This window comes from Eleutherodactylus coqui, chromosome 5 (assembly GCF_035609145.1).
Source record: "Eleutherodactylus coqui strain aEleCoq1 chromosome 5, aEleCoq1.hap1, whole genome shotgun sequence".
Taxonomy (NCBI): domain Eukaryota; kingdom Metazoa; phylum Chordata; class Amphibia; order Anura; family Eleutherodactylidae; genus Eleutherodactylus; species Eleutherodactylus coqui.
The window spans coordinates 185,171,536-185,186,020 of record NC_089841.1 but is presented as its reverse complement, the minus strand read 5'-3'; the positions used below and the strand labels follow the sequence as shown (position 1 = coordinate 185,186,020).

The following is a 14,485-nucleotide window of genomic DNA, read 5'->3' as shown; positions in this document are numbered from 1 at the left end:
CAGGCTAGATGCGACAGGCGCACATTCTGTAGGGGGATTTACTTTCCCAGCTCAACTTCCCTGCCCCAGGAATCCTTCTGCTCCCAGCCCTATGAGCAAGTAGCATTCCACTGCATATTTTTGGCCATTTTCCTGGAATTGACTGTGAACAGCGTTCCCAGTGATATCTACAGCAGCACTCTTGGACTCTTTTCCTGCTTTGCACCATTTAGGCGCTGTCCCAGGGGTCCCCCCCACACCCTTTCACCATCTATTAAACAGGAAGCCCTCAAACAGGGATTCTCTTATCATTGCTATGCAATCACACTTAACTGTACTTTGATACTGAGCCACTTGGCCAAACTGGTACCCCTAAATAGACATATTGATCAAACACACCTGACCTTTTCGGGGTATTGTAGGCCTCTCTAGTGTCTATATTGTCTAAGTTCAGCAATGCAGATTGCGTCTCTGCTTTTTCGGTAGGCTCAAGCGTGGTATCTGATTTAGATCTGGGAGCTCACTCAGCCTGCTCCAAGTTTCGACTCCATATTGCCCTACCTTCAGAATCTGACACCCCCTTGCTACAGCAAATGTCCACAACAAGAGACAGCGTGTTTTGTTTTTTGTTTTTTTCCCCTCTATGATCAATCCCATTACCTTGATTAGAACCAGGGTGCAGCTCTTTTCTTACTAAAGAATCGTCAGGGGCTCACTCTGATCTACATGGGTTTCACTCAGCCCCTACAGGTTTGTTTGAACCACTGTGGGCATACTTCCCTTACATGGTGACGTCGCACCACACCTAGATGACAAAGCCCATATGTTCCGTGTTGAATCAGACGATGCATCAGGCTCCTCTTGGCATCTACAACTAAGAGTGGCATGGCTCCTGCACACGGAAAGAACCCCAGTCTTGGGCACAGGCGTTTCCTTTAGTTGATATGCTTCTGAAACAGCTATGAGAGCCCTTCACATGGTGAATATATCCTACCTCATTCCCCTCTCTATAACATGAGTAAGGTAGTGCTGCATGACTAGGTCCTGCATGACGAACATATAGTCTCATTATGCCCTTCTGAAGGCAGAGTAATGTAGCCATAAGCGACAGTCCTCTGCATGATTGGCATATACCACCCCCTTCCTCTCATGCACAGGAGGAGTAATGTACCGCTAAGGCACTGTCCTGTATGATAAGCATATTCCGCCTCATACCCCATCCATTGAAGGAGTAAGTAACAGATGAGTGACAGCCTTTCACAACTTGAGCGCCTACAACCTCATTTCCCCCTTCCAAAGTAGAAGTAATGTGGCTACCAGATGGCCTCCCACATACTGAGAAAGCATGGCGAGACTTCATTCCACCCGATTACACAACTGAGAGACTACATCCCATGTGACTGCAATAAGATTCTGTCTCATTACCCCCTCCCCATGGGAGTAATAACGTGTCACTGTCCGCTCCCATGCATGGAGACCATACATCCCACTGTTATGCTCGCAAACATCAAGCACTTGCGTCCTTCTTGAAGGCGTAACAACCGTTCTGCCATATGTTGTATCTGACACATTACACAGCGAATACAAGTCTAGGCCATCCGCGTTCTCCTAGATTCTGTTCTGGCGAATACTGTACTACTTCATACTGCTGACTCTGACAAGTCTCGGGCCATCTTATTACCCTCTTCTAGGGTCAAAATTCTCCTAATTTGCTATACGCTGCATTGAATATAGTTATTTTTACACATCGCCTTCCCTCTCCATCGACTGCTAATTACGTCTGGAGGAAACAGTAGAACAGACACTTGGACCATCCTAAGTCTTGCTGCTCTTCGGTGCTGTTCGCTCTCCAATGAACTATTGCTCTTCTAAGGAGACTCCTGTTATTTCCGGGACATAATACATAAGAAGAATTATGCCTTGGGATAATCATTTATGTTCTTAGCAGTATCTGTCCTGATGACATCAGACCTTCTCTGCTCGAAGCAGCCTAATGCAATGCCCTACCCACTAAAAAATATATATTCACTTTACTACCGCCATATTGGCGCATCGAGCGTACTGTTGCGAGCTGAGGTCCTATATTATAGATCTGCTTTCCACATCCAATGACGAACAGCCGGAAAGTCAGAATTAACAAAGCTTCCTGACCTTTTACGTCCAATCGCAGGCAGCCGAAGGGCCGACCTCAACTGCCGGGACACAGCAGTCCAGTGCATGGGCCCTGCTGTTCTGGAGGGCGTCAATATGGAATCTCCTTGCCAGTAGCAAACTGGAGAGCACTCAGTACCTTTTCTCTTTGGCCTTTCTCATCTGTCCTTCAGCCCTTTGAGGATCGAGTCTGTCTCTTCCCCCTGCTCCTAGAGCAATTACTTGTCTTTGGCATGCAAGGCTCTATCTGCCCATACTGGTTAAAGGATAAGGGCATTGCCCTCCCTAATTGTTACCACACTACAAAATTTACAAGCACTTCCTTGACAATTTCTTATGCTATCCTATTGACCGGCACCCCTTCCAAGCTTCATTATCTCTTAAGTCCAACAGAAAGCATTACCTGGCAGCCACCACTTACTTGCGCAGCAGGCTGCCCACTCTACCCTTTCTTTGCCTCTCCCCCTTGGGTACTGCTCTAGAACATCCCAAGGTTTGCTCTGTTCAAGGATGCAGATAAGAAAGCAGGATTTTGCTACTTACCATAAAATCCCTTCCTCCTCACGTTCATTGGGGGACACAGCACCCACCAAGCCATTTCTTTCTGCTAGGACTGGTGGTGGTTTCCCAACCGGGGCTCCTCGTTCTGCCCTCATTTTTACCGGGTACTCTGTTCCTGGTTATCCTCTGTCTTGATTGACTGCATGTATTAACTTGTTCTCTCCTACTGCTCACCTACAAACTGATTTTGGCTCAGTGCCTGCAGGAGGTGTACAGCTAGTAGGCGGAACTAGTAGGCTAGTAGGTTTAGTGTCGGCCCCCAAAGGGGCAAGATCTATACCCAAGGTCGGCTGTGTCCCTCAATAAACGTGACGAGAAAGGGATTTTATGTATAGTAACAAAAATCCTGTTTTTTGGCACACCTTTTAATTGTGAGGGTCTGGTTATTTAGCAAGGTTCCCACCTCCTCGCAATGGTGTAGGTTAATTGTTTGGACAATCGAGTTCCAGGAGAAACATGGTTATAAAGTGTAACGGACAATGAAGGCGATAACGTTAGATGGTAGAATGTGATATGTAGATGGGATAACGTGGCAAAATATGAAAGGGGTCTCTTTTGACTGGTATTTCCCCTATAATTTGGGAAGGGGCAAATATTTTTTTAGATTGATTACATAATTAAACAAATTTTTTTTAAATCTATTGTAAATAGAGATGAGCGAACGTACTCGGTAAGGCCGATTTCGCAATCGAGCACCGCGATTTTCGAGTACTTCACTACTCGGGTGAAAAGATTCGGGGGGCGCCGTGGGTGAGCGGGGGGTTGCATAGGGGAGTGGGGGGGAGAGGGAGAGAGAGAGAGCTCCCCCCTGTTTCGCGCTGCTACCCCCGCTCCACCACGCCCCGACCCCCGAATCTTTTCACCCGAGTAGTGAAGTACTCGAAAATCGCGTGCTCGATCGAGTAATTACTCGAAACGAGTGGGTTCGCTCATCTCTAATTGTAAACTTTTTTTTTTTTTTTTCTGTCTTTTTAAGCAGTAAATTTCTTGATCTGCCGTGTAAGAATATACAGTGACCTCTTTACTTTCCATCCAGGTTATGAAAAATACAACACCATGCGAGCTGATCCTCTGCTTTGTTTCTTGGAAAAGGTGGGAGGACCAGATGAGCAGGCAATTGCGGCGGAGCACCATGCTCAAGACTTCGCTGAGTTGCCTGAAAGGTGAGAACTGTTTGCACAAAAGCGTGTAACAAATCTGCATGTGAGGCTGTCGATGATGAGTTGCCATGCTAATACCGACGCAACAGCTAGGGCCTTGTAGGACTTGGCTGGGGGCGGGTGAGTTGAATCCATTTCTCAACCTGTGAGCTCTGATGGCAGCTTAATATGTTGTGACACAGTAGACTCTTAAGGGTTAACCTCCTTTTGGTTGTGCTTTAATAACCTATTGCAACGCTTCTAAATCCTTCAGTGGAGACTTTGATAGAGATATTGAAGATCCAGAATACAAACCACTACATGGCCAGAAAGATCCCGAGGATGAGGTAGGCTTGGGTCATTGTGGGGTCTTCTCCCTCTTTTCCCTAACTGTAACTTGTTTTCGTGTTAGTGTAACATCCCCAGCCCCACTAACATTATGTTAAATTGCTGGTTCTTTAGATGGATCCTTTAATGATGGATGAGGAAATATCTGTAGTTGATGGTGAAGAAGGTGAGTTAATAAATAACTTTGTATACTGTAATATGCAGTCGGTATAAGGGAGTATGCACAAATATGCACAATGTGTTTTCTCTAAGGAAGGAACAGCCGCCTGCCAGCAGTAGATTTGTTTCTGGTGATCATCCTAAATACATTGATTTTTCAAGTCAAATACAAGTAGTTTTGCCTTGGACTGCAATGGCAGGAAAGCCTATTCGGTTTTGCCATGGTGTAGCTCTCTTGATTTGCCATCACCACCTTGTGTGAAGGTACCTGTACCCAGTGTCACCGCGTAGCGGTCAGACCTCCTTTGCTGATTTTACATTACGGTCTATTAAAAGAAATATGGGGCAATAGATTTTTACTGCTATGCTTGCAATTGTCCCGTTGGCTTTTGGAGTATATAGGTAAACCTCTGTCAGCCAAAGAGCCCTATAAATGACAACTTCTTGTATTGAATACTTGATAATTTGCATACCATCATCAACCAGATATTGTCAGTGTCGGTCATTCTTGAGCTCACTTATTTCTTTGCCTTTTAGCAACACCTATGCCAAGTGGCATGTTATGGCCACCAGGGTCTGCCCTCACAGCTCGTCTCCGCCGCCTTATTACTGCTTACCAGCGTAGCTATAAACGTGAACAACTCAAGATGGAGGCTGCGGAAAGAGGTGACAAACGAAGGAAACGTTGTGAAGCAGCTTTCAAACTGAAAGAAATTGCACGTCGGGAGAAGCAACAAAGGTGAGCGTGTCATGTAGCGTGTAACAAGAACTTTTTGTATATCCTGATGTGTATGGAGAGTTTTAGGGGTTTTCTAGGTAAAAAACTATTGGTAACGTTCCCTTAGGATAGGATATCCGTAGTTGATTGGCTGGAGTTCACCACTCAGGACCTCGGCAGATTGGGTGCCTGTTGTCAATGTCGATACACTGGTACGGAGCTGAAGCTGCTGATCCAACCCCTGTGTAATGGCCGGCACTTCAGCCACTACACGGGTCAGAGCAGCAGCTTCCGCTCCGTACCCCTGTGTGTAGCGGTGCTGACAGTGGGCAACCAATCAGCTGGGGTCTCAAGCAGCAGGCTCCAGCCGATTGACCATTTATGACCTATCCTGAGAATAGATCACCAATAGTATTTTTCTGGAAAACCTCTTTTATGCTTTCTATTGGAAGTAGTTGTTTTTACAGTATCTATTATGTTTTGTCTTTTCCTTTTTTTACTTTCCTTAACTTTGTATAATTTTATGTCTTTTGGCAGGTGGACACGTCGAGAGGCCTGCGACTTCTTCCGTGTACTCTCCAGCTTTGGGGTGGAATATGACCCTGACACACAACATTATGATTGGCAGAGATTTCGTAGCTTGGCTAGGTTGGACAAGAAAACAGACGAGTCTCTACTTAAATATTTTCATGGTTTTGTGGCAATGTGCCGACAAGTATGTCGTTTGCCCCCAGCCGCAGGTGATGGTAAGTAAAATTGATACTTGTTTTAAATACTATTCCATTTATTAAAGTATATCTAATTGCTAGTTATGAACACGCAAAGGGTATCCTGCATCTTATTTGTGCATTTAAATCTTGTCTTTAGAGCCACCTGACCCATCTCTCTTCATTGAACCTATATCAGAAGAACGTGCCTCGCGAGCTTTGTTCCGTCTAGACCTCCTGCGTAGGGTGCGCGAACAGGTCCTTTGCCATCCTTTGCTTCCTGCACGTTTATCTCTTTGCCGGCCAGACCCAGAACTGCCAGAGTGGTGGGAGAGTGGCCGTCACGATAAGGAACTACTTGAAGGAGCAGCTCGTTATGGTCTGAGCCGCACTGATCTCACACTAATGCCAGACCCCTCATTTTCGTTCCTAAGTTGCCGCCTCAGCTGCCTCCAATCTCGGGGCGTGGGTAATCACTCCCGGCCATCCACTCCCACTTCTGTTGTTCCTTCGTTGGCTGTCCCAGAATTTCAGCAACCTCATATACTTTCACTTTCCTCATCTGTCAGCTCTTCTCCAGCTCCACGCAGATCCTCTTGTTCTTCATCTTCTTCATCATCTAGTTCAGACGATTCCTCAGATGAAAACAATGAGAACAGATTAACCAAACTAAATGGTGAGTATAATCAGACAGAGATCTAAATAGTGATAAAAATTAAATGGTCACTGACTTTTCAATAAATTTGTGCTTTTGTAATGGTCAATGTGGTAACTAGCAAAATACATATCATTATATTTACCTAAAATAATGGTTTTGTAGTGCAAAATCACTTCAAAGTGCTGGCCACTTCTAACTTTGTCCACCCCTGTTATCATATGAAGTTCATCTCTAGTTACAGAGACACAAAGACAGATTGTATGGCCCCCATGTTGGATTCCCTGCTGTAGTACTGGTTGATGTCCTGCAGGAATACTGAAGGATGTTCTTTATTTTCCCTGTGGAAGTGCTGAATTAAACATTTGCTACTGTTTTTGCTGGGGATTCCAGTAGCTCCCTCTGATCAGCTAATTGTTGGGTCCCTTCTTCCAAAAGATTGTCCCAAGTGTGCGTTTCCTTCCAAAACCTTTTGCAGTTTTTTTTGTATGCAAATTTATGTACATTTTACATACTTTCACATGAATATTAACGTTGCTCTCTCCTTTTCACTTCAAGGAGGTCTTTGGTAAATTGGTTCTGTTTATTAGGATCCTGTGTTTGTTTCCTTTAGCAGGTCTACCACATTCGCGTTTATATGATGAAGAAAGTCGCTTATCTCTCACTGCCTCCCCTGCTGACCTCAACACAGAGGACAGTGCCCAGACGGTTTTGGAGAATCCACACAGCGCGGAATGGCCAAAGGTAAGAAAGTCACTCATTCTGACTGTCAAAATCTTATTATATTAGGTAATAATCTATGTGACCGGGACTAACCACTGTGGTGTTTATAGGACCGAGTTCTAATCTGTCGAATTGAACAAGTTTGTAATGCGGTATTGACTGGGAAATGGGCTTCACCGCGAAGAATAACAGACCCACCAAGTGACAGCCCTGACAGCCTTTCTCCAACACCAGAAGAACGGAGTCCGCCCTCTTTTACACAAATACGCACTGTATCTGACCCAAAGGAGTTTACAGTACAAATCAAAAGTGTACGTACATGGCTCTCACAGAAGTACCTTTCTGGCAGCATACAATTGTAAATTAGCATCCATGTATGGTGTGACCTACATACACAAAGTATATCTTATGAAGCCTATGTTCTGTATCTTCTCATGTAGGAAGAAGGGTTAAAAATAAAGTTTCAGAAACACAAGCTCCTAGGTAATGGAGCGGTGGAGTCTGTACAGCATGTCCACAAGAAGAAAAGTAAAAAGAAACTGGCACAGGTAAGTCCCACCTGGGGGGCCTGACTCTACAGCCATAAGAGCAATGAAAGGAAAGGATGTGTGTGTCCGTAAGGAGCCGGCAGTCAGCGCTTGTAACCACAAGCCGTTAGCAAACTGCACTTCATAGTTAGGTAGAGTAATACAATTATGTCCCACTGCATGTCCCTCCTGCTGTAACTTAATATCTCTCACATTCCCCCGCACACACACCTACTATAAACTGTATGGTACATATTTCCCCCCTCCTGTTATTAGTTTCAGAGTTCCATCAGTCTGCAAGAATCCTAGTCCTCTTAGTATTTCAGCATAGTAGATGAACTTTTGTTAAAACTTTTTAACATCCAAATAGAAAAAGTGGTTTGTTTTTTTTTTTTGTTTTTTTTTTAAATACACGGACTCCGTGAAGGTGCCCATAGGCTGTAACTGGGAAGTTGTAGAAGTGGACATTGTATTTACATTTTGCTATGAGAGGTACCAACTCCAAGTCATTTTATTCCTCTAAATTTAAAGTGTACAACACTTCACACACTTAAAGGGGTTGTCCCGAGAAAGCAAGTGGGGTTAAGCACTTCTGTATGGCCATATTAATGCACTTTGTAATATACATCGTGCATTAAATATGAGCCATACAGAAGTTATCCACTTACCTGCTCCGTTGCTAGCGTCCCCGTCTCCATGGTGCCGTCTAATTTCAGCATCTAATCCCCCGATTAGACGCGCTTGCGCAGAAGGGTCTTCTCCCTTCTCTTGGGTCTCGGCACGAGCTGAGATCTGGCTCCGCCCCCTTCTACGCGTCCGCGTAGCTCCGCCCCGTCACGTGTGCCGATTTCAGCCAATCGGGAGGCTGGAATCGGCAATGGACCGCACAGAGCCCACGGTGCACCATGGGAGAAGACCCGCGGTGCATCGTGGGTGAAGATCCCGGCGGCCATCTTGCTAAGGTAAGGAAGAAGTCGCCGCAGCGCGGGGATTCGGGTAAGTACTAAACGTTTGTTTTTTTTTTTAACACATGCATTGGGTTTGTCTCGCGCCGAACGGGGGGCCTATTGAATAAAAAAAAAACGTTTCAGCGCGGGACAACCCCTTTAATTCTGGAGAACTAAGAAATTCTGTTTAGCAAATATGCCTACTATCTAAAAATGAATCTGAGAAATAAAAGTCAGAATCAAACTACTATCGACCACTTGTCCGTCAATTTGTATATGTGTGAGTTACATGCAGAGCTTGACAGCACCTGTGATATCAGTTACTAGTTCTTATCTCCGCGCCCTGATCACATGACGGTGATTTCATCACAAATCCTTTATCCTACTTCTGCACTGAATAAGGAATTATGGGCGGACTACATCCCCCTACAAACCCCTGTGGTCTCAGTTGCTATGGATACAGCAGTACTCAGTCTGGCAGTTTGTCACTGTACACCTGTGTGGAGACTCCAATAAATGACACATCACAAATGTCCACATGCATAGCTGCCAGTGCATATTGGCCAACAACATTGAAGCATAGTCCTTCACAGCTGTCTTCACACCTCCTGAACGTGATATCATGTTCTCTCTAGTGCTAATGCCGCCAACACCAGTCCAGCCTTCATCTAATCGTCAACCGTTGTCCAGTGTTGAAACTAAGTCGCTGTTGTGCAAACGTGTCACCACAGAGGTTTCAACGCTGCCATGAAGCTAATGCAGCTTACATGACACAGCGACGAGCCGCGATTTCACTTCAGCCACCAGCTGAAGTTTGTAAAACACATGCTGTTCATATGTGAAAGCTATGAGCCAACATGTCTCTTCAGTGAGCTGCTAAAGTTCGTAATTCACATGCAGCTCATATGTGAAAACAACCTAGCAGAGCTGTGAGTGTGACATGCCTGCAGCAGAGCTGTGTAGCGCATTGCGTCACCAGAAACACTGCTACTATAATTTCCTAATAATTACTGGTTAGTTTGCTACTGATAACTTGCTCCACCTTTCTTGGCACTAGTTTTCATAAATCTCTCTTTACTGCCTGTAAAGCCTAAGCTTGTCTCCTTTATGAGCCAATATTCTGCTGATGGAGCAGGAAGTCCCCAGATGCTCACTGCAGCCAGACAACTTTACCACAAAGGTTGCCTGCTGCTCCCTTAATACAGTAGAATAGAGGCTACCATAATGTGTGGGGTCCAGTATATGTGTATTTCCAAACATGGAAGGTCAAGCTTATCTGCTCCGTAAACTCTTAACATCTGCCAGTGTAACGTAACGTCCGTTGTTTCACCACCTTGTTCCATTTTAGATGGATCTAGATATGGATGCTCGAATACCAGTTGTAAATCAGAGGGATGGCACTGTTCTCCTTGGAGAGGAAGCCCCAAAACGATGTCAGTTGCATGAGTGGCTGCATAGACACCCAGACTACATTGTGGATCCCCGCTTTTTAGCAGTAAGACCTTTCTACCTTCATAATAATGTTTTAACCAGCATAACAACTTGTACTACAAGTTAGTCGTTGGTTTTAGTGCATTCTCTTCAGATGCAGGAATCAGTTTTGTCATGTCCATGTGTTACTGCGGGAGCTATTGGTGTACTATAAGATGTGTAATGGTTTATAGATTGGTTTCCTAATAATGAAGCTCCACACTCCATTGTTCTCAAGAATGATAATTTCTTCAATGTTTTTTTAGCCCTCTTTCACACAGGCAACAGCAATATCGCTGCAAGAAATTCGCAGCTATGTTCTGTGCGATATCACTGCATTTTCTCGCAGCGATATCACAATTTTGTGTTGCTCTTTTGCTGAGATTTTCCTGGGGCTTTGAAATATAAGACCTACTTTGAAAATAAGGCCAAGCTGCATTGAAAAAAACCAAAACCACAATACATCACCTAACAGGCGCAGTCCACTTTGCTGCACTTCTCCTCTGCAGCTCCAGCAACGGTCTGTATTCTTCAGACAGTGCTTCCTGGTTTGGAGGTTGGAAAACCCCGCCTCCAGGAACCGCTGGATCTGATTTGGCGTAGCCGCGGCGCTCGAGAATTAATCACTGCAGCGCTTGACGAACCAATCACAGCCATCGAATTAAAAATTCTGCAATCAGAAAATAAAATCCAGTCAGAAGAAAAATGCTAAATGTTTCACTATCTAGTTTTAATTTCAACGCAAAAAAGATTGTGGGGAAATAGTCCTTTTAAGTTCGACTTCACAACTTCTACAATGCCCATTAGCATATTTTGTTGATCCCTGTTAAGGTCATCCTCATATATTGTGGATTTATGCTCCGATTCCACTCCTAATACCAGATGGCATCCGCACCAATTCTGACCCATTCATGTGGTCCTGAAAAGCCACGGATTTAGCTTCTTTGGACGTCAGTGGCGTTAATCTGCATGCATGCATGTGTATTTCAATCTGTGACAGAAATCGGGGTTCCATGTGTGGATTTCTGCTATAATGATCATAATTCCCCACTGTAAAGAAAACCCCTGAAAAATGACAAATTAATTGTACAATAAAAATATGCCAAATACTTGTGGGTCTACAAAAATTTAAGGAACAGTAATTTCGTACAAGTTCCCTGAAGTCAGATGTATGATCACTGACTTAAGTCTCTAAGCTGAGTAGTTTTTGTAGTGCAATAAAAAAATCCTGGCTTCATACAAATGTCCAATGATGATGCTGTAATTGAAAGCTGGTGCGGCTGTACTGCGGAATTCTTCATGCTGTTTTTTTTTTTTTTCCCCCAATACAGTATATGGAAGACCGAAGGAAACGCAAAAAGAAGAGTAAGAAATCAAAATCTTCCTCAGCATCACATGGAGCTGTGGGTTCTCTACAGCAATCCCACCATCACAATGGTAAAAAGGTAAGATGGCTAGCCCATAGATGCTCCGTAACTTGCTTAAATCATGTAGTTTGTCTAAATGATTAAAAGAGACGATTATTGCTCAAAATTCGTTCAAGCGAACGAAAATGAGCGATAATTGTCTTGTGTAAATGCAAAAAAATTGTTTATTATTAGAGATGAGCGAGCATACTCGCTAAGGCACATTACTCGAGCGAGTAGTGCCTTAGCCGAGTATCTCCCCGCTCGTCGAAAGATTCGGGGGCCGGCGCTAGTGACAGGTGAGTTGCGGGGGGGGAGGGGGAGGGAAGGGAGAGATCTCCCCGCCAGCCCCTGACTCTTTAGAGACGAGCAGGGAGATACTCGGCTATGGCACTACTCGCTCGAGTAATGTGCCTTAGTGAATATGCTCGCTCATCTCTATTTATTATGCATTCACCTTTCATGATCGCTGACTTTCAGTCAGCATTAAAAATCATTACTGGCTTCTTGCTGTATGTAAGTGCTCCCAGCTCAGTGCTTTACATTGTATGTGAAGTGCAGGGCAAAAAGCCGCGACCCAGCAGTGTTTTCTGCATGTCCAAACACCTTGCACGAGTGCCAACTACCTTACCGGTGAGGTCAGCGCTCGTCTAGTCGTTTAGACGGCTGTCATCCCATCTTAAAAAAATTTACAAGCTTTTTATCATTTTTACATAGTGCTCGCAATTTAAAAAACAAAATGTAGTAGTGTTCCTTCCAAGGGCCCAATACATTTACTGTAATTATGCCCTGGAAATTGGCTGGCATAGCTTTAATTTTCTGACATACCAAATTTTATTAAGAACTTAATACATTGGGCACATATTACCGGCTTCAGATTAAGACCAGCCTATGAAACATTGGTCTTGCCAAATCTGAGCCTTAGTGTTCCTTTTCAAGTATAGGTTTAGTCACTCTGCAATATACCATATGCAATTTTTTAAATTCTTGCAGTTGCTCTGTAGAAACAGACTGTAAAATGTCACTTTTTAATAATAGCGGTTAGGGCTGACAGTCAGTGAGAAGCAACTGAGACTTTTTAATACTATGGGGCAGATGTAAGTGATGCTGAGTCAATATACTGATGACCACCTGTCAGTCTGTGAGGGAGTTACATGCCACGCCCCCGATCACATGACAGTGACATCACAGGACCTGTAAGCAAATGGCTGCTGTCCGGCTAGGTGTTCATTAGTATTCCATAGCAACTGAGGCCACGGAGGTTTGTCGGGGATGGAATCCTAATGAAAACTTACAGTAGCTGTGTGTCTGCAGGACGCTATGATGATGTCTAAGTCATGTGATCAGTTGCCAGTGTGGGAGGAGTCCAGGGTCACATGCCCGGGGGGGAGGGTAATCGGTGTGTTCAGGACTCTGCTATGCTGCTTTTGATCACTGTTGTATGAAGAATGTATGTAGCAGAGCTGTATGTGATGTACATGTAGCAGAGCTGTGTGTGTGACGTGCATGTAGCAGTGCTGTGTGGTGCACCACCAGAAACACTGGTGCTATAATTTCCTAATAATTACTAGTCTTTATAAAATACCTTTGCTCATTATCTACGTCTTCTCAGTCTTCTCTTCCAGAGACTACATTTGACAGTCAACACCTTCCCACATCTGCTAAAAAGAGGAAGAAACGCCCTCCCTCCAAGATAATAATGCCGCCTGTGATGCACACAGCTGGGGACTCTTCTCATTCCTTTTCCCGGGACCCTAGATCGGAGCCCACCGCTAATCCACTGCGGGCTATGTATGGAACAACAGGGGGAGGAATACTGCACCAACCTGGACTTGGAGGAATGGGATTAAGCCGTTTCCATTCTTTGCATGCAGCTTCTGCAAGCAGAATTCAAGGACCTACATATGGTGATGAGTTACCTGGCTATGAGCCCCCACAGCAACATTTGTCTTTGCTCGATGATCCTATGATGCCAGCGAATTCTTCTTCTAGTGACGATGATTTGGACAGACCCTGATAAGACACTTCCCGGTGTGGGAACCTTGAACAATTCAGCGATGCAGGGCCAAAACCCCTCTTTAGAGACATTGTTACCATTTCCTCATCAGTAGCCTGTTTTTTTTTTTTCGTTTTTATTTTTTTTTCTCCCCTCCTTTTCAGGACTCTAAACCATTTCCAGCTTCTAGTCCCAGGATCCTCCGCGACAGGATTCACGCTGGATCACAAAGGACAAATTATATATTTTTTTTTAATTTAATATTATTAACTCTCTTGCTGGAAGGGGCCTTGTACCACACTAGCACAGAGCAGGTTCTGGAACATAAGGAACAGTCTTAAAGTGCAATAAGCACTTAGGATCTGGGTGACACAGTCCCTGTCCCATTTTGGGGTTCTCCACTATTCACCCAGCCCTGATGTGCATCACTCCCATAGGTCACTGTTATGGGGATTAGAATAATTGGATGCATTGTGGAAACTTAACTGCAACCTGTTAAGTTGCACAGGACACAAGAAAATCTTTGCAAAGCAGAGTTAGATCTGTGCAAAACATGTATGAGGGAGGGAATGGGCACTTCTGTTTGTGTGTATGTGCGGGACCTGACACCGAGGAGCAGAAAATGAATTTTGTAGGGTGCAGGAGATGTGAGGGGCCAGCCCTCGCTTTGTCTCCTTAGACACCCATAAAAATCAATAAATTACTTGATTTAATAGAATGTCTGTGTTTTCTGGAATTAATATTTATGGTCGATAATAGTTTTTGACGTCATGGAAAAGGGCTGCCTATTTAGCTGGTGTAATCACTTGTGCAACCCATTGGCTCACCCTGCTTTTCATCTTTTCAGTTTTCTGTGGTGCTAGTTTAAACATAAAATTACATTTAAGAGGCTATGGACACCTTTTGGACCTTTTTTATTTATTTATTTTTTCCTTAAATGTATGCCTTTCATACTGAAACGCATTTTTGCAGCAGTGTATTAAAAAATTTTGCACTGCT

General features: G+C 44.2%; 1 protein-coding gene and 1 non-coding gene across 7 annotated transcripts in view; both read left to right on the top strand.

Moving 5' to 3' along the window:
- CHD8 (chromodomain helicase DNA binding protein 8) overlaps positions 1-14,205 on the top strand; it is a 58,580-nt gene extending 44,375 nt beyond the window's left edge. For 4 of the 6 annotated variants that reach the window (XM_066603931.1, XM_066603926.1, XM_066603927.1 and 1 more), the window contains exons 27-38: positions 3,728-3,854; positions 4,105-4,177; positions 4,293-4,344; positions 4,875-5,076; positions 5,593-5,801; positions 5,923-6,438; positions 7,031-7,161; positions 7,251-7,451; positions 7,581-7,688; positions 9,963-10,109; positions 11,416-11,529; positions 13,103-14,205. In XM_066603931.1, coding sequence (XP_066460028.1) covers positions 3,728-3,854; positions 4,105-4,177; positions 4,293-4,344; positions 4,875-5,076; positions 5,593-5,801; positions 5,923-6,438; positions 7,031-7,161; positions 7,251-7,451; positions 7,581-7,688; positions 9,963-10,109; positions 11,416-11,529; positions 13,103-13,507 — 2,285 coding nt within the window. In that variant the 3' untranslated portion in view covers positions 13,508-14,205. The remainder of the gene's footprint in view (positions 1-3,727; positions 3,855-4,104; positions 4,178-4,292; positions 4,345-4,874; positions 5,077-5,592; positions 5,802-5,922; positions 6,439-7,030; positions 7,162-7,250; positions 7,452-7,580; positions 7,689-9,962; positions 10,110-11,415; positions 11,530-13,102) is intronic. The other 2 variants (XM_066603930.1, XM_066603932.1) reach the window with 2 other exon arrangements.
- On the top strand, positions 3,902-4,010 carry LOC136630983 (small nucleolar RNA U6-53/MBII-28). The gene has a single exon (XR_010792985.1). It is a non-coding gene; the product is annotated as a small nucleolar RNA U6-53/MBII-28 (small nucleolar RNA).
- Positions 14,206-14,485: the final 280 nt, after the last annotated feature.